Source organism: Mus caroli, chromosome 19 (assembly GCF_900094665.2).
Source record: "Mus caroli chromosome 19, CAROLI_EIJ_v1.1, whole genome shotgun sequence".
NCBI classification, from domain to species: Eukaryota; Metazoa; Chordata; class Mammalia; order Rodentia; family Muridae; genus Mus; species Mus caroli.
Genome location: NC_034588.1, coordinates 10,157,231 through 10,178,987, shown reverse-complemented (window position 1 = coordinate 10,178,987; position 21,757 = coordinate 10,157,231). Strand labels below are relative to the sequence as shown.

Here is a 21,757-nt window from a genome sequence, read left to right as displayed (position 1 = left end):
TAATTAGGGAAGGCTGAAAGAAGCTGAGGAGAAGGGCAATTCTGAAGGAGGACCAGCAGTCTCAATTAATCTGGACCCCCGAGATCTCTTAAACACTGGACCACCAAACAGGCATACACCCGCTGATATGAGGCAGCCAGCACACATACAGTAGAGGGCTTCTGGGTCTGTATTCATTCAGAGGTAATGCACCTAACCCTCAAGAGACTGGAGGCCCCAGGGAGTTTAGAGGGTCAGGTGGGGTGGTGGGTGGGGGCATCCACATGGAGATGGGGTGGAGTGGGGAAGAGGTGTGGGATGTGGAGCAGTCGGAAGGTGGATGGGGGGTGTGGGCAGGGAATGGAATATGGAGTGTAAAACATAAATTAATTTAATAATAATAAAAAAAGAGCTGGTGAAGCCTGTATCAAGCCATGGTGGTGCGTTTTGTTGTTGTTAATGTTGGTTTTGTTGCTTTGATTTCTTTCCTTTGAACTTTTATTTATTTTATTAATCATTTTATTCATTTACATTTCAAATGATATCTTCCTTTCTGCTTACCCCTCCACAAACCCCCCATCCCATGCTCTCCCACCCCTTTGTCTTTGTGAGGATGCTCCTCCACCCACTTCCACCTCATCCCTCTAACGTTCCCTTATGATGGGGCATCAAACCTCCCTCCCCTCCCACTGATGACAGATGAGGCCATCCTCTGCTACATATGTATCTAGAGTCATAACTTCCTCAAGTTACACTTTTTGGTTTGTGGTTTAGTCCCTGGGAGCTCTGGGTGGTCCAGTTAGTTGATATTTTTCTTACTATGGGGTTCCAGACCATCTTTTTTGGACTGTCCTTCATCCTTTTTTATCTGATCACCTGAAAAATTCTCACTTTCTGCTGACCTCAGCTATCTATGAATGTAACCACAGTATTTATTCTTTCTACAGAAGAGATGATCTCTCTACAACCTAAATACCACTCTCCCCTCTCCTCCACCTCCTCTCTTCCCCTTTTCTCCCCTCTCCTCCCTCTTTTTCCTCCCTTTTCTCCTTTCCTCCCCTCTCCTCTCTTCCCTTCCATTCAACACCTGAGTTCTGCTTCCTAACCTCTCTTCCTCATCCCTTTTCCTCTCTCCTGCATAACAGACATCCATTTTTTCCTCTTTTTAGTGCTTTTATTTTCTCTTCTCTCTACAGTTCTTTGCCTTCTAGAGCTCAAGCTTCTATAAATAAAAAATGGATTTATTAAATATAAACATTAGAATGAAGTAATGAAGTTCAGCCTTTAGAACAATGCTATTTTTTCCTTCCTGGCATGGGAAATGAAAGTGAACATTCATTGAAAAAAATACACAAATCTAGTCACAAAGATATCACCAGTTAGATTTTTTTTTAACTTTTGAAAGATTGATTACATTTATTTATTTGTGTGTGCAAATGTTGCTCCATACCTGTGGTGGTCAGAGGACAAGGTAATGGAGTTGATGCTCTCCTTTTACAATTGGGTCCCAGGAATCACATTCAGGTTTCCAGGCTTGGCTGCAAGCACTTTTACTACTCTCTTTCATAATAATTCTTACAGTTGCACCACACATATTGTGCATCTGTGTTTGCATATATGGTAGTTTTTACATATTAACAATATACTGCCTCGTGAGTGGCGTGAGAAAGAATCATTTTTGAAAACATCTTTTTAGATGATGGGCTATTTCTCCAGCCCATAAAAGCAAAACTACAGAAAGTCAGAGGAGGTATGCCTTGTGTGCAAGGGGAGTGCGGGATAGGTCACAAACTACTGACTAATGGGCATGGATCAATGAGCCAGCAAAACAAATAGACAAGAGTACAATTTAGCCAAATGTGTTAGAGGAATCCTGAGAATGTGGGAGCTGTAACAGGGGTGGAGGAGGAGAAGGTGGCCTTCTGCATGCCAAAGAATGGAGTTAAGAGCATGAACAAGGTGAGGGCGAGGAAACCGGGTGTGAAGCTCAGCGTGATGCACCTCTGCTCTCTAGAGACTCACACCATCCTAATGACAGTTCACTTCTCTCTGTTCTTGCAGCCATTTCTCCATCTACAAGTGCAGGCCCCTTCTCACCCCTTTCTAGCTTTATAGCGGTACACAGTTCCACTGGTTCCAGGTACAAGGCAAGAGGATGTGCCCCAGCAAGCCAACCATTCTCTGAACAGTGAAGTTAGCTTTATCCACATGTGCATACATGGGAAAGCCAAGCTTTTCTAGTGTCTGAATCTGCTGGGAAGCAACATGGTAAATGAGATTCTGGCCCCGGTACTTAGGCAAGGTGCCTCCCATTCTCAGTTCTCCAGTGTGGTCCATCAGGGTCCAGGACACAGGGGTGCCCTCAGGCCCCATAATACAGAAGCTGGGGAAGGTAAAGATACAGCGTTCAATGAACTTCTGGCTCTTCTCATTGCCACCAAAATGCCAGATGCTATTCACCAGTGCAGCATGTGTAACATCCAGTGAGGCAAATTTGAATAACTGCTGGTTACTATTGAGAACAAGAAGAAAGAACAATCTTTAATTACATAGTATGTGAATAATTTTATTTATTTCCCCCTAAATGTCCCAAGAGGTGAAAAGTAGAATATCTAAGATATTGTGCTCTGCCATCAGACATATCAATAGTGTGTGTGTGTGTGTGTGTGTGTGTGTGTGTGTGTGTGAAAGAAAGAGAGAGAGAGGAGAGAGAGACAGAGAGTTTGCTGATTAATCACTCTTCAATTTTTTGAATTTCCTCATCTAGTGATCAAAAGTAATAATCAATTTTCATTGTAGACTAATGAGCCAGTGTGGTGGGGATTCCAATCCAGTGCCTACCAGGTAGTGAAACTTTTCCAGGTAATATTTCCAGTTCTTCTTTGCCTGTAACCATTCCTTTTCTAGTTAGAGAGTTCAAATATGATCAGTCTTGTTTTATGTAAAAGGAAAAAAATACAGATAAGAAAAGCCAAAGTACAGAATCATAGAATTTGGTATCTTGTGCTCCTTAGACATTGTGATCAGCAAAAGAAAGTTAAGAGCAATGTAGAATGAAGATGGCCCTTGTCACTGAGTCCTGATGTCTGAAGACACATGCAATGATGCAAAGGGGCTTAGAGAGTCATCCTGGAGCTCTGGAAGTGGAACAAGACACTATCTCAATTCTAATTATATGCTCCATCATCCATGTGGTGAGCAAGCTATTCCATCATCAGATTCTTTCTGTCAAGAGAATATACTGACCTCCTATCTCACAGTAGGACAAAACTTTCCAGTAGGTTCTATATGAGGGTGCTGATCAGGTATCCATGTAGTTTACAAAGAGAACAGAGTTCTTACAGGTACACAGAGGGTCATGTGCCTGAGCATCCTCAAATCACAAACCCATTGCCAGGTTTCAGTTCTACTAAGCAGTATTTGTTGAAGATAAATGGGGATGATATGAAATGCATTCAAAATTGTTTTACTAGAATGCAGGTGTCTTATGCAGAGAATTGACTGAACACATATTTGTTTAAAACCTACTGTGTGCCAGCTACTGAGGATCCCAGCCCCTGCAGGGTTTGTATTCTTCTTAGAGAATGAACCAAATATTGAACCTGGAGAATAAATGAACTAATTTTCAATACTCAGGAGTGCAATGAGTAAAAAAAAGCTGGGCTGTTGTGGAGGTGACTTTTATTGAGATGCTTTACCCAGGACTCTGAGGAGGTAACTTGTGAGAAGATCTGGGTAACAAAGTAAATAATTAGTGTAAAGATTGATCTGCTAACAAGAGGGATATTTTAGATAGAGAGAAGCTAATCTTAGAGGCCTGTGCTTGTGAAGGTCAAGTAGAAATATTTATAAGGCTATGGCATAACATTGTTGTACATTAGCTTTTGTGTTTATCTTCAAAACTAGAAATAACATGAAATCATTCACATGAATGCCTCAGGTCACCGAACCAATATTAGATATTGTTAATTGGTTTTTCTGAGACAGAGATGGAGTGAGCAAGTGAGTGATGAAAGCAAGAGGTAGAGAATATGAATGATATTCCCTCTGCTTTAATCTATATCAAAATAATTAACTTGAAGTAACCTGACATCATCCCATCTGTCAAGTTCTTAATATCTTTTTTTTCCTATTTTACATAGGAAATAATATTGAAATGGCAACATTTTTGATGCTGTTATTTTAGCCTTTCTTAGTCTATGATATTAGCCTATTCCTCTTCAGACTACCTACCTTAGAACACTTGTTTTGGCAGAATGACTCTACTTCTGATTTTAGACTCATGCGTAAGAGACAGACAATATTTTTAAATGACCTTGTCATATTTTTGACAAAGGCTAGACATTTTGGAGGGAAGAAACAAGAGAAAAAGTCAGGTCTGAGAGGTAGGTGGGACTCTCCCCTTAGAGGGCCGAGTGAGGAGTCCAGAAATATCTGGAGGTGTGGCAGGAAGCAGTGGATTCCTGTAAGGAGGAGAGAGTCATGGTCCTTATTTAAATCTCACTGTGATTACAGAGCAACTCTGCAGGATATTGGTTAGATAGTTACCAGGACTAGAGCTAGCAGAGGTAGTGAAGACATGGCAGCTTACACAGCAACCCACATTCAACTTATATAGGCAATTAAAACATTTAAATTGTAGTTATTTATTCATTTGTATGGGTGTGACTTTCTCCAATGGGAAGATCAGAGAATAACTTTTGGGAATTGGTTCCCTTCTTCATCAGGTAGGTTCCAGAGACTGAATTTGGGTAATCAGACTTGGCAGCAAGCACCTTTAGCTGCTGCATCATGTCACTAGCTCTTTGTGTTGATAATCTTGTCTAGAAAAGAACATTTAAAGATATGTTTAGGATTTCAGTATAAGGTCATCCCAATTATTTTGTGGGGTCACAAATTCATTGATAACTGCCCTTACAATAAACAAAAGAGGAAAAGACACAAATGAGAAAGAAGGTCATGTAAAAGTGTTTTTAGAGAGTGAAGCAATGCATCCCAAAGCCAAGGTACTCTTGGGATGTCATTAGAGATTGGACCAGTTTAGAAGGGACTCTATGCTGTGGATTCTGATGTGGCACAGCTCTGCTCACATCTTGATTTTTACCTTTTAGACTACAAAATAATAATAGATCACATGTGTACTGGTTTTAACCTGTGTTTTAGGGTGACTCTTTCATGATTCTGTTGGAAATCTAACAGAGGAAGCATGTCATTAATAAGAGAATGAATCCTTCAGAACAGCTTTGTTCACACTTACAGAGGCGTGGACTTGTTATGGCTGACTACTAAGTTCTTTGCATCCATCAAGGAAGGAGTCAGTTTCTTTGCTGTTTGGCATACCATATAGAGAAAGCACTGCTTATGCTTGACCTTGCCAAAGTTAGTGGCTCCAAGACTTTCTATCACTTTGCCCAGGTCTGACTGTGAACCTTGATGGGGAAAATAAGGAAGCAAGTGATATACAATTATTCATATTAACATTTGGGAAAAGCTATTCAATGGCGTTAAAGGGAATATGAACTTAGAATCAAGTCTTGTGTTACATCATGACAGGTTTTATATTCTAAAGATTATATCCCTGCTATGACTTTTTAAATTTAAGTTTTGGATGGTTCACAAAGCCTGTCTACATATGCATACAGTTATAGCTACCAAAGAAGATAAGCTAGTAACTGAAACTGAATAGACAATTTCTGTTCTCAGCCCATTACATTGTTACTATAAGTTTCTCAGTTCTTTTTTCTTACACCAATATGACTCCCTTCACCATGAATTGGCTTTTGTTCACTTGTAAAATTTGCTTAGGCTCATAGAAAAATGTGATTTAGTAAACATGTTTCAAAGAGTGCACTCGGTTTAATTGTCACATTCTGTTCCTGATCCTGTGACATTTACATGTCACCCAGTCTAATTCCCTCGGTCTCTGTAGTTAAGAGTTGACACAGTGCCAGTCTTGGATCATGATAAACCTATTCCCACAGATAACCCATATATGTGAACCCAGATGAGACCAACAGAGCAACATAGCTGAACTTGATCCAAATTTCCTACCCATACAATTGTAAGGTAAAATGATTNTCATTTTGAATTGATATTGAGAAGACTTAAAATTCTATAAAATTAGGTAGGATATTCATAAGGTTTTTTCTTTAAATGCCTCACTTAGTACACAAGGGTTTTGTTTTTGGAATAATATCACAATCATTTTTCTCAACTTTTTAAATCTCCATAGCAGAGGTGACTTACCCTTTACCACACAGCTAAAAATTGCTTCAGCCAGGTTTCAATTTTATTTTATACAACTCCAGAAGCTATAATCTTGTTTACTAAAAAGTTTGTTTGACAATGTGACAATGTAATAAACCAAAAATTAAATGGTGGGATACATTTCTCCCACATTTATGTTCTCTAATAAAATATGGGCATGCTAAAAAATAAGTCCTTAAGGTGGTAAGGAATTATATTAATTTTTCTTTGTAAATGTTACACACTCTAACTCAAGGGTTCCTTTTGGAGGGGGTAGATGCTGAGCCAAGGAAAAGAGAGCAGCTTGCTCAGTGTCTGTGGCTTGCAAAAAATGTGTGTGGGGTGTTAAGATGCTTGTTCAAAAGGAAGTTATTTCCATCATGTGTACACAGGAGGTCACAGTAGCCCACATACGCCCGTTTTCTTACTTTGAATCTGCAAATGTTGTTTCCAGTTAATAACTTCTGATGAGCCAAGGAATTCCTGACAGTGCTTGGGATCCTTTGAATACACTAGATAAGTGTTGTTGTAGTGGTCAAGGTCATCTGTCATGTCCTGTTTTAGAAAAGAAGAATCAACCAGATTGTTTATGAGTGATGTGGTATTTATTATATTAGCATTTAGTTACATTGTGGTATTTAAAAATAATAAATGTAGTAGTTCCTGTGGGTTCATATTGTAATGATTTACAATGCAAAGTCAATTCAAAGTTTAAAAAAAAAAGCACCCTAAGCTGGGAATGGTGGCGCATGCCTTTAATCCCAGCACTAGGGAGGCAGAGGCAGGCAGATTTCTGAGTTTGAGGCCAGCCTGGTCTACAAAGTGAGTTCCAGGACAGCTAGGGCTATACAGAGAAACCCTGTCTTGAAAAACCAAAAAGCCGAAAAAACAAAACAAAACAAAACAAAACAAAACAAAACAAAACAAAACAAAAAAAGCACCCTAAAGAGCATTACCTCAAATCAAGAGAAACCAGAGTGTTATCAAATTCATGTAAAAGACTCAAAATAACAAATTAAAAGCAAGATATTTAGGAGAAAGTATAACTTGCTCTGGGCTAAATGCTCTGGGATTCAAATCTATACCAAACACAGAACCAGAATATTTGTCTACAAACAGAGAACCAATCTGTGAGACAGATCACAATGAGTATGTTTCTAGCCCCTACTACAATCTGTGCCAGGATAGAGTCAATGGCTATTCCTGCTTCAATGTGTCTAGATACCAAGGCAGGCAGTGTGACTTGGAAGTGGATAAATGTGTTTCTGATCCCTACATGAATGAGTCTTTATGCCTCAATGAGATAGGAAGATATACATATGTCTGTCCTCAAGAGTATTCTGGTGTGAATTGTGAGTTGGAAGTTGATGAATGTGGATCCCAGCCATGTCTACATTGTGCCATGATACTCTTAGGGATTACTTCTCAGACAATGCACCTGGATTCATTGGAGACCACTGTGACCTCAACTCTGATGAATGTGTCAGTCAGTTATGTCTCCATGGAGGATTTTCTGTGGATGGAGGAAACAACTCCTACCATGACTAAACAGATACTGGATTCACAGGGACACACTGTGAGACTTTGATGCCTATTGTTCATCAAAGCCTTGTCACAATGACACAACATATGAAGACACTGTTGACAGCTATATTTATAACTGCTGCTCTGGATACACAAGTGCCCTCTGTGAGATGGACATAAATGAATGCAGTAGCAACTCCTGCCAATTTAATGGGGAATGTGCTAAACTGTCCTCAAAGGATGAATAGGGACACGTTGCAAGCCTGCCTTCCTCCTTCAACTTGAAGCCCCAGGATGTATTTGTATCTGTCAGCCTGGGTTCACAGACAGGAACCTACCAGAATTTTCCTCTGTGAGGCTCTACCTAGCAGAAGACCAACACAGATGTAGAGACTCACAGCCAAACATTAGATTGAGTTCGGAAAGTTTTCTGGAAGGGTTGTCGGAAGGATGGAGGTACTTGGAGACATAGAAACTCCACAAGAAGACCAATAGAGTCAACTAACCTGGACCCTTGGGGGCTCCCAGAGACTGAACCACCAACCAAGGAGCATACCAGAGCTGGCCCTGGCCCTGTCTCCCCCCACATATGTAGCAGGTGTGTAACTTGGTCTTCATGCAGGTTCCCTAAAAACTGGAGGGGGAAACTTACCCTGACTATGTTGCCTGCCTGTGGATCCTGTTCCCCTAACTGGCCTGCCTTGTCTGGCCTCAGTGGGAAAAGTTGTGCCCAGTCTTGCAGTGACTTGAGGTACCAGGGTGTGTTGTTACCTGGGGGCTAGGGGTGGGGAACTCTGCCTTCTCAGAGGATGAAGGGGAATGGTAGCGAGGGGAGGGGTCATATGAGGGAGGAGAGGTGGAGGCTATGATCAGTATATAAAGGGAACAAATAAATCAATGGAAAAAACCAACCAGGAAGCCAAATATAAAGCTAATAGGCTAGATACTTCTTCAAGATAACTTACTATTATTAAGAAAATAACAACCACGTAAAGCAAATAAATGAGTATATATGCAAAAACATGTAGACATGTATATGTGGAAAAAGTTTATAAAACCATATGGCACTACTTAAATATGAAGAAGCATATCACAGAAATATTACCTCCATTAAGATATAATCTGAATGCTTTTATTACTCTAATTTTAATGATATATTAAGTAAAATATTGTATACTGTATAATGATACTGTAGATGAAACTATTGATTTTTCTCCTCTGCCTTATAAAATATTTAAGTCATCTTCAATATTCATGTTGGCAAAATTTTCCACTTGGAATCAAGAATAAACTCTGATTCACTCCCTGTAACATCAACCACCTGTAGCTCTTTCTTTCTTTTAGTTTGTTTTACTGACTTTGTTTTAGGGGACTGATGTAAAGGCAGTGCAATGCCTCAGTAGAAAGTCAATATTACAACGAAAAGTTGACATATAGGGAGAATCAATTGGATTATCTCAAGTCTGTGACTTTTAAAGACAGGAGGCATGTTTCACTCTGGGATAACAGTTGACAATGGAGCTAAGAGCTCACTTGTTACAATAAACAAACCTAACTTAAGAAATGTCCTTATCTCTAAAGACATTTTTATTTTGTGGATATGAAAGCTTTACCTACATGTATGTGTGCATATGACATGTGTTCAATGACTGCACAGGTCTAGAGGGCATCAGATTCCATATAACTGGAGTTACTGACAGTTGTGAGTCACCACATGGGGGCTAGGAACAAAACCCTCGTCCTCCACAAGGGCAGCAAGTGTTCTTAACCACTGAGCCATCTCTCCAACTCTCAGGAAATGCCTTAATGTTTATAACAAAAGATCAAGCTATTCTTTGCATCTCAACATCATCTTAATTGGTATGGCCTTCTATCAATTTCTTCTAACTCCTACAAATGAGATGCAAGAAATGATAAGGGAATAAAGTTTGCTTGCAGTTCAAATAAGCCAGTGCTAATAGAGGAACCATGTTAGCAAGCAAAACAAATCATGGTTGAAGATAAAATTGTACTATCTGTACCTGTAGTTAACTTTCTCTGTGTGTCATTACTATATCATTGTGTATTTCCCTATATGTCATACCATTCTGTAATTTTTCTTTAGACTTTCCTGTATTCTCCTTCAGACAGATTATTGGTTGACATTATTACAATTAATTTCTCTTTCTCAGGATGGTAGTAGGCATCAACCATAGTACCATACTACCACATTGCCAGACACATTCTAGGAATTCAACAAATGTAGGTACAGGCATATTTATTGTATATTGCAACTTACCTCTTTCTGGGGTCGAATGACAACAGTATTAAAATCAGGCCATTTGTCCACCAGAGCCTTGAGCTTGAATGGGTTTCCCTGATTGATGTGGAAGACAGTCCCATAAACCTAAGTATTTTAACATCATAGGAATGTCAGCACATTACAAAAAGATTATAAAATGCAATATTTCTGACTAGAACAAGGATCACTCCCACGAAATTATGAAAATTTTGTTGAAAAGATGTAATCTTTCAAATGGTTCCTCATGACTAGTTGCTTATTCTAACAAAATATCTTTTAAATATTAGTAAGATAAAATATAAAGAATTATACAATTTATAAATAAACCAATGGACTCTCCTATTGCAGAATCTAATAGAATTTTTACATGGATTTTAGATATCTTTCTTTTGATGCATCCAATGAATTTTACAAAGCTGGGCCACTTGAAAAATAAATTCTGTTCATTACAAGTGTTTTGGCCATTACTCCTTGAAGCATTTCTGTGATTGCTGCTTTAATATCCATATCATGTAATTCTTATATCTGCATTATCTGGCTGTTGATATCTGTTTATCATCTAACTTAAAATTTTTTTCATCTAAGCTAAGATTTAGCCAGACTTAGTGATGCAGGTCTGTTATCTCAGCTAATAGGGATGATGAGGTTGAATATGTAAGGGACACCTGGGGTATAAAGTGAGCCACAGGCCAACTTATAAAATGTGGCTTCAATGCCATATGTATATTTTATCATCTCGTCTGAGAAGATGTGATATGTCAAATCCTAGTTCACAGTAACATCCAAAACAAGTTGTGTGTTACATATAATGAGATCTGGAAATTCTTGTACATTAAATCTTATTTCATTGAATTAATATGTGCTATGAAAAAGCATCTGATGATATACATTTTAATTTAAAATCTTTCCCTGCTAGAGCCATGTCAGGAACACAATGAAAGCAAAATTTAAGTAAGATCAGAATCATTATTACTGATATCTAATATGGCTCCAACTAAGTGATCTGTTTGTTAACAATCAGAAAAGTTCTTGTCCCTACTGGCAATTAAATCTAAGACCTTCCACATGCGAGGCAAATACTCTATCACTGAACTATAAAATTTCCAACTTTCTTTTGAGCTTTTATTTTGTGATAGAGTCTCACAAAATTGTAAAACATCCATTGGAAGTGAACAGTGACATGTTTTAGACAGTGGAGAGCAGCACTCTGCTCCTTTAAAATACTAAGCAAATGATATTATTGAGTCTTCTTTCTGCTCGGAGAAAATAGCACAGGTGAGAGATATGCCATGATGTCAATCAGTTTCCAACGAGTCTTGACCTCTTCCTTCCTCTGCCCTAGCAAGGTGCAGTCCTTAGTTACTCTGAGAATGTACTAATTTCACCTTTAAGGACTCAGGGAGGTGCTTCCTTAGGGAATTCTCCAGAACCTGCAGTGCTTGGGAACTCTGTAAGCAGAACATCTCTTCTGATACCTTAGATGAAAAAGAACAACAATGATAACAAGTTAGGGGTGGGGAGATACTTACATAGACCACCTGTAGAGATCACAATCCATAGGCTTATAAACATTCAGAATTTATTTCTCTCAGGAGGTCTGGGAAGTCCAGGATAAAGGGATTGGTATGTGTCTTGTTTTGTGAAACTTTCCTTTCTATCTGATGGATACACTACCTCTAGCTCTGCCTTCTCAGGATGAAAGGAGTAAGCTTGCTTTCTGGAGCTTAATCTACAAAGGCATTCACAGCATTCAAAAAGGTGACTAACCCAATAACCTTGCAAGGGCCCCCAGACACTATTATTTTCTATCATATTGGCAATGCTTCCCAAGATATGACTCTAACAGAGACATAAACATTCAGACCCTAGCAATATTAAGCTTAATCAGCAGTTATTTAAAATGCCACAGCCGGGCGTGGTGGTGCATGCCTTTAATCCCAGCTCGGGAGGCAGAGGCAGGAGGATTTCTGAGTTCGAGGCCAGCCTGGTCTACAAAGTGAGTTCCAGGACAGCCAGGGCTATACAGAGAAACCCTGTCTCAAAAAACCAAAAAAAAAAAATAATAATAATAATAATAAATAAAATAAAAAATAAAACGCCCCTAATATTTTATTAAACATTCTCCGTAGTCACTGAAAAACAGTTGAACATATGTGTGAATATAGTTTTCAATTTTCTCTTTGGTTTCATTCATATTTGTTGTTCTTAGGTTAATGCTTTTTGATTACTATCTCTACACTGAATTCTCAAATCTGGCAGTATCATAGCTCCTTTCCCTGTCAATAAAAAAAGCAACTTAAGGTAGAAAGGGTTTATTTTGGCTAAGAGTTCCAGGTTACAGCCCATCACGTTGGAAAAGTCAATGTCTCAGGAATATGAAGCAGCTGGCCAGATCACCTCTGCAGTGAGAAGCAATCAATGGGGACGTGCATGCTTGGGCTCATATCAGTTTTTTCATTTTATATAATCCAGAAGCTTGGCCAGGGAATGTCCTGCCTGCAGTGAACCTTGGAGTTGACCTGTTCTAGCTGCCTTGAGAGGCATGAATGGTTGTGTTGTTTTTGATGTTTGAGCCTATGGCTTCTAGGGTACATTGTGTGCTATCAGTTCACTAGGCACTCCCTCAGGCAGTGAAGCATACAGACCACATGTTTGTCTCTGAGTTCCTTAAAAGGCAGCAGCGCATGTAGAACTTGGCTGAACATTTAATAGTAGACATTAATCTTGTATACTCTGTCTGGCTTGAAAACCCCCATATAGCCTATTATATATAAAAAGGAGGAGGCATAAAACGTTTGATTGCTTGAAATAAACTTTTCTCAGACTCAGTCTTGCTGTGATCTCCTCATTCTGGCCTGACTCATTCCCACTAACCATATCAAGAGACCCTGGTTCAGTAGGTACAAGCTGGTGCTTACACCTGAACACATTAAGATGGGTTGTATATCAATGAATATAGTCAAGATAATCTCCTAGAGGCATGTTCAGAGGTCCAGCTCTCAATGTCTCTAGAGTCTGTCAAGCTGACAATTAACAGTCACCTTCACAGATACTACAAGTCTAGCAAAATTTTAGATGCTATGGTTATTTAGAAATTTATACAAACTTATTTTGAAGTAAGTTTATTAATCTTTGCTAAAATGTTTCTGAAGTTTATATTAAGCTAACAGTGAGCCCATTTAGGTCAGAAGTAATATCAGAAAAACATTGGATATTCCAACACATGATATATTATAATATATCTTTGCATGTTTCTCAGATCTTCATTAAAAATTTCCAACATATTTTAATTTGGGGCTTTAAAATTTATATTTTGTTTCATAAACTTATAAGTATAAACTTACTTCATTCTGTGGATGATATTGTAAATAAATTACATGACTTAAAATTTTTCTATTATTATATCTATTGAAATAAAATTCACCCTTTTTTTGAAATTCACCCTTAAATAAATTAACTCTTAAATAATCAGCACTCATAAATATAATGTGATGAATTAGTACTTTAAAATATTAGCTCCAGTAGCTCTTGTTACTGCTATTAATTTTAAGGTTATTTTAAATTTGCCTTCTATCTGATCAACCATGGATTTTTTTTTTTGTGAAGAAAAGTTATTTCTTTTTACCCTTTTCTGCTAATTTCTGCATAGAGATTCTAGTAGGTGTTATGCTTATATTTTGATTTTGGTTTTATTTACTCAGAACACACTATTTTTTAGTCTTTGGAAGCACAGCTATGAATTTGAGAAGTTTTAAATCTTTTTAAAATTTCAGCACAGATAGGAAGAGTCTTCTGGGGCTCGTTTCTGGTTGGGGAGATGTTGGCAGCCGATGGCTGTTGAGGAAAAAAGGTAATTTTTGTTGAGCTATGTGGACACTGCCTATGCTGCAGTGGATGGCCCCACATGGTCAGCACTAATTGGACTCAAGAGTCTAGCAATAATAATTTAAAAGGAGGGCATGAAGTCAGAGGGTGACAGGTGTATTAGTCCCCAGAGAATTTGAGGAAGGTAGGAGGGAATAAATACATTGTATTTATGTATTATGTATATGTAAAATTTCAAGAATAAATTAAATATTATTTTAAAAAATAGGTAAGTGCTTCTAGAGAAAAAAAAAAAGATTTATCACTGTGGAAATGCACCTAAATAACAATAGCTGCTAATTATAGTAATAGGTCAGGAAGAGGTATCCTTTCAAATACTATTGACATCCAGATGACACATAGTTTAATCTCAGCATTTGAGAGGCAAAGGTAGGAAGACCTCTGCATTCAAGGCTACCCTTGTGTGCACAGTGAGTTCCAGGACAGCTAGGGCTACCCAGAGAAACCTGTCTAGGAAAAAAATAAAAGCTAGGGGAGTGGGGTTGGAGAGATGACTCTTTTAACAGTTATGAGTATTTGTTGCTCCTGCATGTAATATGGGATTAGTTCAATGCACCCACAGGGTAGCTCTCAATCTTCAGTTGAGAGACACCTAGGTTGTTTCTAGTTTCTGGCTATTATGAATAAAGTTGTTATGAACATAGTTGAGCAAGTATCATTGGAGGTGGATGGAGTAAGGGAATTGAATGGGAGGGTGGGGTAAAGGATTTGAATGAGGATGACAGTCAAGTGTGTGTTGGGGGATAGGTCTGGGAGTGAGAATGGAAATCAGTGGGGGGCATCCTTGGGATTAGCTGAAGACTTGGGATAGGGGAGGCTATAGTGAGCATATGGGAGTGACCTTATCTGAGAAGCCTACCAGCGGGGGTTATATAGACTGAAGTGGCCACCAGCTGTAGTCAGGCAGGGCTTCCAGTGAAAGGAAGGGGACTTCAATCCACCCAAAACTCTTCAACCCAAAATTTGTCCTACCTACAAGATATGTAGGGATTAAGATGGAGCAGAGACCAACAGAATGGCTAACAAATGACTGTCCCTACTTGAGACCCATGCATGGGAGAAAGACAACCCTGACACTACTACTGATACTCTGCTATGGTTGCAGACAGGAACCTAGCATAACTGTCTCCTGAGAGGCTTTGTCCAGCAGCAGATGGAAACAGCTGCAGAGACCCATAACCAAACATTAGGCTTGGGGAGTCTTGTGTAAGAGTAGAGAATATAATTGAGCAAGTTGAAGGGGTCAAGGACATCACAAGAAGACCTACATGGTAAACTAACCTGGGCCCACTGGGGCTCACAGAGACTCACCAACCAAAGAACATACAGGGGCTGGACCTAGATTCCCGTACACTTGTGGTAAATGTGCAACTTGGTCGTCAGATGGTTCCCCTAACAAGTGAAGTGGGGACTATTTCTGACTCTGTTGCCTTCTATTGGATTTCCTTCCCCTACCTGGACTACCTGCTGGGCCTCAGTGAGAGAGGCTGTGCTTAGTCCTACAGGGACTAGAAATTCCAGGGTGGGTCAGTAACCAAGGCAGGCTTCCACTTTTCTGAGAAGGGGGTGCATAATGGGGGAAGGAATTTATAAGGGTGGGACTGGGAGGAAAGGGAGGAAGAGGTTCAATTGAGATGTAAAATGAATAAAATATTATGGAAAGGAAAAAAGAGCACATGGCAATTTATCAATATAACATTCATTACTGTTACTACACAAGTAATGGGTTTTACTATGGCATTCTTTCACATATATCTCTCCATATTTTTTTGTGTGTATGTGTGTGTGTAATTAGACTTTGTTCTTATTTATCCCCGACCTCTATTAATGTTCCCACCTCTGCTTTTACAGCACAGAGATGCCATAATCTATGCGCCATCATTTCCTTTATAGCATTTGTCTCTCTTTCCTAGTCCTCTTCTATGTTAATGGGCTACACACACACACAGTGTGTGTGTGTGTGTGTGTGTGTGTGTGTGTGTGTGTGTTGTGAACATGACCACAGAAGGAGAACTACAATAAGTGAGGAAGAGGTCTTAAGGGAGGGGAAGAAGGTAAAAAGGACATCTATACTGACTCTAATCCTTATCTATTGTAAATAATGTAGGAATAAACAAGGATGTGTCTACTTGATCACGATGAGTGATTGTTTTGATGTGTTCTTGGATTCAGTTTGCAAGAATTTTATTGAGCATTTTTGCATCAATATTCATAAGGGAAATTGGTCTGAAGTTCTCTTTCTTTGTTGGGTCTTTGTGTGGTTTTGTATCAACATAACTATATCTTCATAGAAGGAATTATGTAGTGTTCCTTCTGTCTCTATTTTGTGAAATAGTTTGAAGAGTATTGGTATTAGGTCTTTTTTGAAAGTTTGATAGAATTCCGCATTAAAACCATCTGGTCCTGGGCTTCTTTTGGTTGGGAGATTTTTAGTGACTGCTTCTATTTCTTTATGGGTTATGGGAATGTTTAGATAGTTTATCTGATCCTGATTTAACTTTAGTATCTGGTATCTGTCTAGAAAATCATCCATTTTATCTAGATTTTCCAGTTTTGTTGAGTATAGGCTTTGTATAATTTTTTAAAATTTTCTTCAGTTTCTCTTGTTATGTCTCTGTTTTCATTTCTGATTTTGTTAACTTGGATACTGTCTCTGTGGCCTCTGGTTAGTCTGGCTAAGGATCTATCTTGTTGATTTTCTCAAAGTACCAGCTCCTTGTTTTGTTGATTCTTTGTATAGTTCTCTTTGTTTCTACTTGGTTGATTTCAGCCTTGAGTTTGATTATTTCCTGCCATCTACTCTTCTTGGCTGTATTTTTTTCTTTTTGTTATAGAGCTTTCATATGTGCTGTTAAGCTTCTAGTTTATGCTCTCTCCAGTTTCTTTATGGAGGCACTCAGAACTATGAGTTTTCCTTTTAGCACTGCTTTCATTATGTCCCATAAGTTTGGGTATGTTGTGAAAAGCAGCCTTATTTACCATAGCCAGAAGCTGAAAACAACCCATATGTCCCTCAACAGAGGAATGGATAGAGAAAATGTGGTATATCTACACAATGGAGTACTACTGGGCTATTAAAAACAATGACTTCATGAAATTTATAGACAAATGAATGGAACTTGAAAATATCATTCTAAGTGAGGTAGCCCAGTCACAGAAGAACACACATGGTATGTACTCACTGATAAGTGGATATTAGGCTAAAAGTTCAGAATACCTATGATACAATTCACAGTTCATATGAAGCTCAAGAAGAAGGAAGACCAAAGTGTGTGTGCTTCAGTCCTACTTAGGAAAAAAACAAAACAAAACAATCATGGAAGGTAGAGGGAAGGAGGGGCCTGGGAGGGAGAGAGGAGAGGGAGTAAAAAAGGGGGGGCAGAATTAGGTGTGGGGGGAAATGGAAGGAGGAGAAGTACAGAGGGTCAGCAGATTGAAAGGAGGTATGTAGCAGTTGGAGATGGCAAACTGGGGATAGCCTCTAGAAAGTCCCAGATGCCAGGAAAGCAAGAGGCTCCCAGGACCCAGTGGAGATGACATTAGCTGAAATATACAACAAAGGGGAGATAGAACTTGCAGAGACCATAGACAGAGCTTAGGCATGGCCCCTGGTTGAGGGATGGGGCTACTTACCCATCTCAAAAATATTTACCCAGAATTGCTCCTATCTAAAGGAAATGCAGGGACAAAGAGTGGAGCAGAGACTGAAGGAAAGGCCACCCAGAGACTACCCTATCTAGGGATTCATCACATCTGCAGACACCAAACCCAGACACTATTGCTGATGCTAAGGAGTACTTGCGTACAGGAGACTGAAGGAGTTTGCAACCCCACAGGAAGAACAACAATATCAACCAACCTTCTTCCCCCCTCCCCAGAGCTCACAGGGACTAAACCACCAACCAAAGAGTACACATGCGGGTGCCCATAGCTCCAGCTGCGTAAGTAGCAGAGGATGGACTTATCTGGTATCAGTGGGAGGGGAGGCCCTTGGTCCTGTGAAGGCTCAATGCCCTAAGGTAGGGGAACGCTAGGGCCGTCAGGCCGGAGCGGGTAGATGGATAGGGGAGCACCCTCACAGAAGCAGGGGGGAGGAGGACTGCATAGAAGGTTTGTGGAGGGGAAACCAGGAAGGTGGGTAACATTTGAAATGTAAATAAGTAAAATGACCAATAAAAAAAAATAACAGGGATGTGCAAGTACCTCTGTGGTCTGTTGATGTGAATTCTTACTTAAGCAAGAATGATGTAACTACTCAATACAATAGTTTTATTTTTATTTATTTTTTTTGAGGCACCTTCACCCTGACTTCTACAGTAATTTCACCAGTTTACATCTCCAACAGCGGTGCATAGGTTCCAGCTCTAACACATGCTACCATTTATTTTCTTGATGAGGGCCCATTCTGACTGGGTAAAATAGACTGTCAGAGCAATTTTACTTTGCCTTTCCTTAGGTACTGACTACTTTTAAAAATATATAGGCCATTTGTACTTCTCAGATCTGCCTATGTGGCTCATTAGCTCCCTACTGATTTGGATGATTTGAGTTTTGGGTGTTTAAATTTTGCAGTTCTTTATACTAGATATCAACCCCTGACTGATGTGTAGGTGGGAAAGTTTTTCCTCACGAAGTAGATGGTGTTGTCACTTAAGTGATGTTTTCTCTGCTGTGCTGGGGAGTTTATCATGAGATTCAAAACTCCCTTCTTAAACTGTTCTTGTGTGCTTGTGACTCTGAGGTAAGGAGTGTACTACCACACTTTGCCTTGCAATCATTGTGAAATCTCTCTGTTCCATTTTCTTTGTGTTCCCTTAAGAGGATAATTTTAAATCTTAAAATTTTAAGTTCACCGATTGTTCTTTTATTTGATAAATTGTAGTTACTGAGTCTCAAGGAGAATGCATAATGCTATCCAAGTTCTTGAAGTTATGGCATAAATTGTTAAAGCTATTTTCTTATCATTCCCCTGTTGTCTGTATTCTCTGTGTAGTATTCCATACCTCCTTCCTGGTATTGTTAATATGTGCCTTTTCTTTCTATTTCTAGGTAAGTCTAGAGCAGAGATACACAATTGAATTCTCTTACATTTTGTCCAAGATAATTATTTGGTTTTTGGAGTCAATCTTGTATATCGCTGACCATATAGAAGATTCTGTGGTCTCTAATAGATGACAATAGCAACATTTTTTTCTCTCAGTATGAGAAACAAAATGTCTCCTGATATTTACTCTAATGTCCTGGAGAATATCTTTTTTTTCTTTTTTTCTTTTTTGGTTTTTTGAGACAGGGTTTCTCTGTATAGCCTGGCTGTCCTGGAACTCACTTTGTAGACCAGGCTGGCTTCGAACTCAGAAATCCTCCTGCCTCTGCCTCCCAAGTGCTGGGACTAAAGGTGTGCACCACCACGCCTGGCTAGGAGAATATAAAAATAGTGGGAATCTAATATTCCTATAGGCAGTCCGACTTTTTCTTTAGAAGCACTTTTTGAGAGTCTTTCACAAAAATTGAAGTAAATTTTGATACAAAATCATATACAGTGCTATAATTCCTGCAAACTGGATAACATAAGAGTGATTGACAAATATAAACACACACACACAGACAATAAATGAGCAATGGCAATGGCAACAACTACAAAAGCACAATGTCCACTTAATGGTGCAGATTGAAACCCAAAGAGGCTAAATGAATGGGAAGTTTTAGCATTGTAATAGACAAAGTCCATTGTGGTTTTTAGGATCTTCAGATTGAGTTTTCATATTATTGAAAATATATCCAGGGAAAACAATTCAGAGAAAGTGAATCTAAAAAATAGTTGTTATGGAAACATTATGATTGTGCCTAAACTATGATGACATTATCTAAGTATAAGCTCACAATCTGTCAGTGATCTAAGGAACTATTAACACAAAATGCATACATACCATGATGCATATGTACAAGTAGAAAAGTACTAAATTAAAAGGATAAAACATATAAAATAAAGTAGCACACAGACTTTGACTGAAATTGATAATTATGATTTTATGCACATCTAATATGAAATATGCATTAGAATATGGAAGAATATAAAAAGATGAGTTAAAAGGGAATCAATATTTTAGAATAGTCCATCATGTGAGCAGTACAGATAAAATCTTTAAGTTACCTTTCTTAAAGATCATTTCAGTTAACAGTGAAACCACTTTATATTTGTCTTCATATTTCTCAGCATATTCAATCTCAGACACATATGAAGCACTTCACTCCCCTGTTAAGTATTTATCCAATGAAAGAGCTATCTGCTAGCAAGCTAAAGAATTTATCATCTGCCCAGCATCCCTGTACCACAGGTGCTGAATAAATAAATGTTAGCTAGAATAGCAAGACAGCATTTTCAACAAATGGTGCTGGCACAACTGGCAGTTATCATGTAGAAGAATGCGAATTGATCCATTCCTATCTCCTTGTATTAAGGTCAAATCTAAGTGGATTAAGGAACTCCACATAAAACCAGAGACACTGAAACTTATAGAGGAGAAAGTGGGGAAAAGCCTCGAAGATATGGGCACAGGGGAAAAATTCCTGAATAGAACAGCAATGGCCTGTGCTGTAAGATCGAGAATCGACAAATGGGACCTCATAAAATTGCAAAGCTTCTTCTGTTAGGCAAAAGACACCGTCAATAAGACAAAAAGGCCACCAACAGATTGGGAAAGGATCTTTACCTATCTGTCGCAGACCCTCTGGGTCCCTGTGTCTGCGTGGAACGGGTCTCTCGAGCAGGTGGGCAAAGCATAGGAATTGACAAACAGACGCACACAGGAGAGGTGTTGAATCTGAATGTAATCTCAGGTCAAGCGTTAGACTATTTTATATTACAGCGAATTACCAGGAGCTACAAATCACCTCAGACAAGGTACACTGAAATTTACCAGGTACAAAAGAATGACTGTGAAAGGAATTTGTAGGAACTAGATAAATGTTTGCAATAGAGATAATCAGCCCTGCCTAGGATCAGCCTAGTGCCAGGCAAGAATTTCACACTTTAGTGTTAATAGCACCAGGGGTTTTTAACTCTTGACAGGCCTCAAGAATAATGTAGTGTCACGGACCCCGAAATTCCTAGGCCTTGCTAATTCTTATCTTGTCTGGAGAATCTCCATTTATCAGGAGAGTATATCAACTTGCTCTTGGCATGGAATGTAGCCTGTACTAAAGATTTCTATCTCAGTGAGATTCCCAGGCTCTTTCTGCTGACCTGTTGAGCTAATAGCTCTGTCTATTGTAATGCTTAATTAGTTACTGAACAGGTTAAACTACCTTGCTGTAATCTGGGAACTTGGAACACTGGGAGAGGCTTTAGCTATGTCAGAATTCAATCTTAAAAGGCACTTATAATAGGGTAATGCTTAATAGAGGGCACGTGGATCCATACACTAGACTAACGCGGGAGTGGTTTAGAGGGAACGCCAGACTCCAGGAGGGAATTTCCATGAAACTCTTTTCCTCGTGGGCAGCATCCAAGCTTCCGCTTGTCAAACTGACCCAACTGGAGAGCNTGGCTTTCACCAGACTCCAGGAGGGAGCTTCCGTGAAACTTTTTCCTCATGAGATAGCTTCCAAGCTTTCGCCTGCCAAGCTGACTCCACCAGAGTGTGTGGCACCTATCCTAAATCAGATAGGGGACTAATGTCCAATATATATAAAACTCAAGAAGGTGGACTCCAGAAAATCAAATAACTCCTTAAAAATATGGGGTTCAGAGCTAAACAAAGATTTCTCACCTGAGGAATACCGAATGGCTGAGAAGCACCTGAATAAATGTTCAACATCCTTAATCATCAGGGAAATGCAAAT

General features: G+C 39.0%; 1 protein-coding gene across 1 annotated transcript in view; it reads right to left on the bottom strand.

Annotated features, from left to right (window-relative positions):
• Window positions 1–1,199: 1,199 nt before the first annotated feature.
• The window catches only part of LOC110285927 (glycine N-acyltransferase-like protein Keg1), a 22,139-nt gene continuing 1,581 nt past the window's right edge, over window positions 1,200–21,757 (bottom strand). Inside the window, exons 2-6 of the mRNA XM_021152405.2 lie at window positions 11,416–11,505; window positions 10,028–10,135; window positions 6,654–6,780; window positions 5,237–5,408; window positions 1,200–2,491 (exon numbers count right to left, since the gene is read on the bottom strand). Of these exons, the coding sequence (XP_021008064.1) occupies window positions 2,089–2,491; window positions 5,237–5,408; window positions 6,654–6,780; window positions 10,028–10,135; window positions 11,416–11,493 (888 nt within the window). The 5' untranslated portion in view covers window positions 11,494–11,505 and the 3' untranslated portion in view covers window positions 1,200–2,088. The remainder of the gene's footprint in view (window positions 2,492–5,236; window positions 5,409–6,653; window positions 6,781–10,027; window positions 10,136–11,415; window positions 11,506–21,757) is intronic.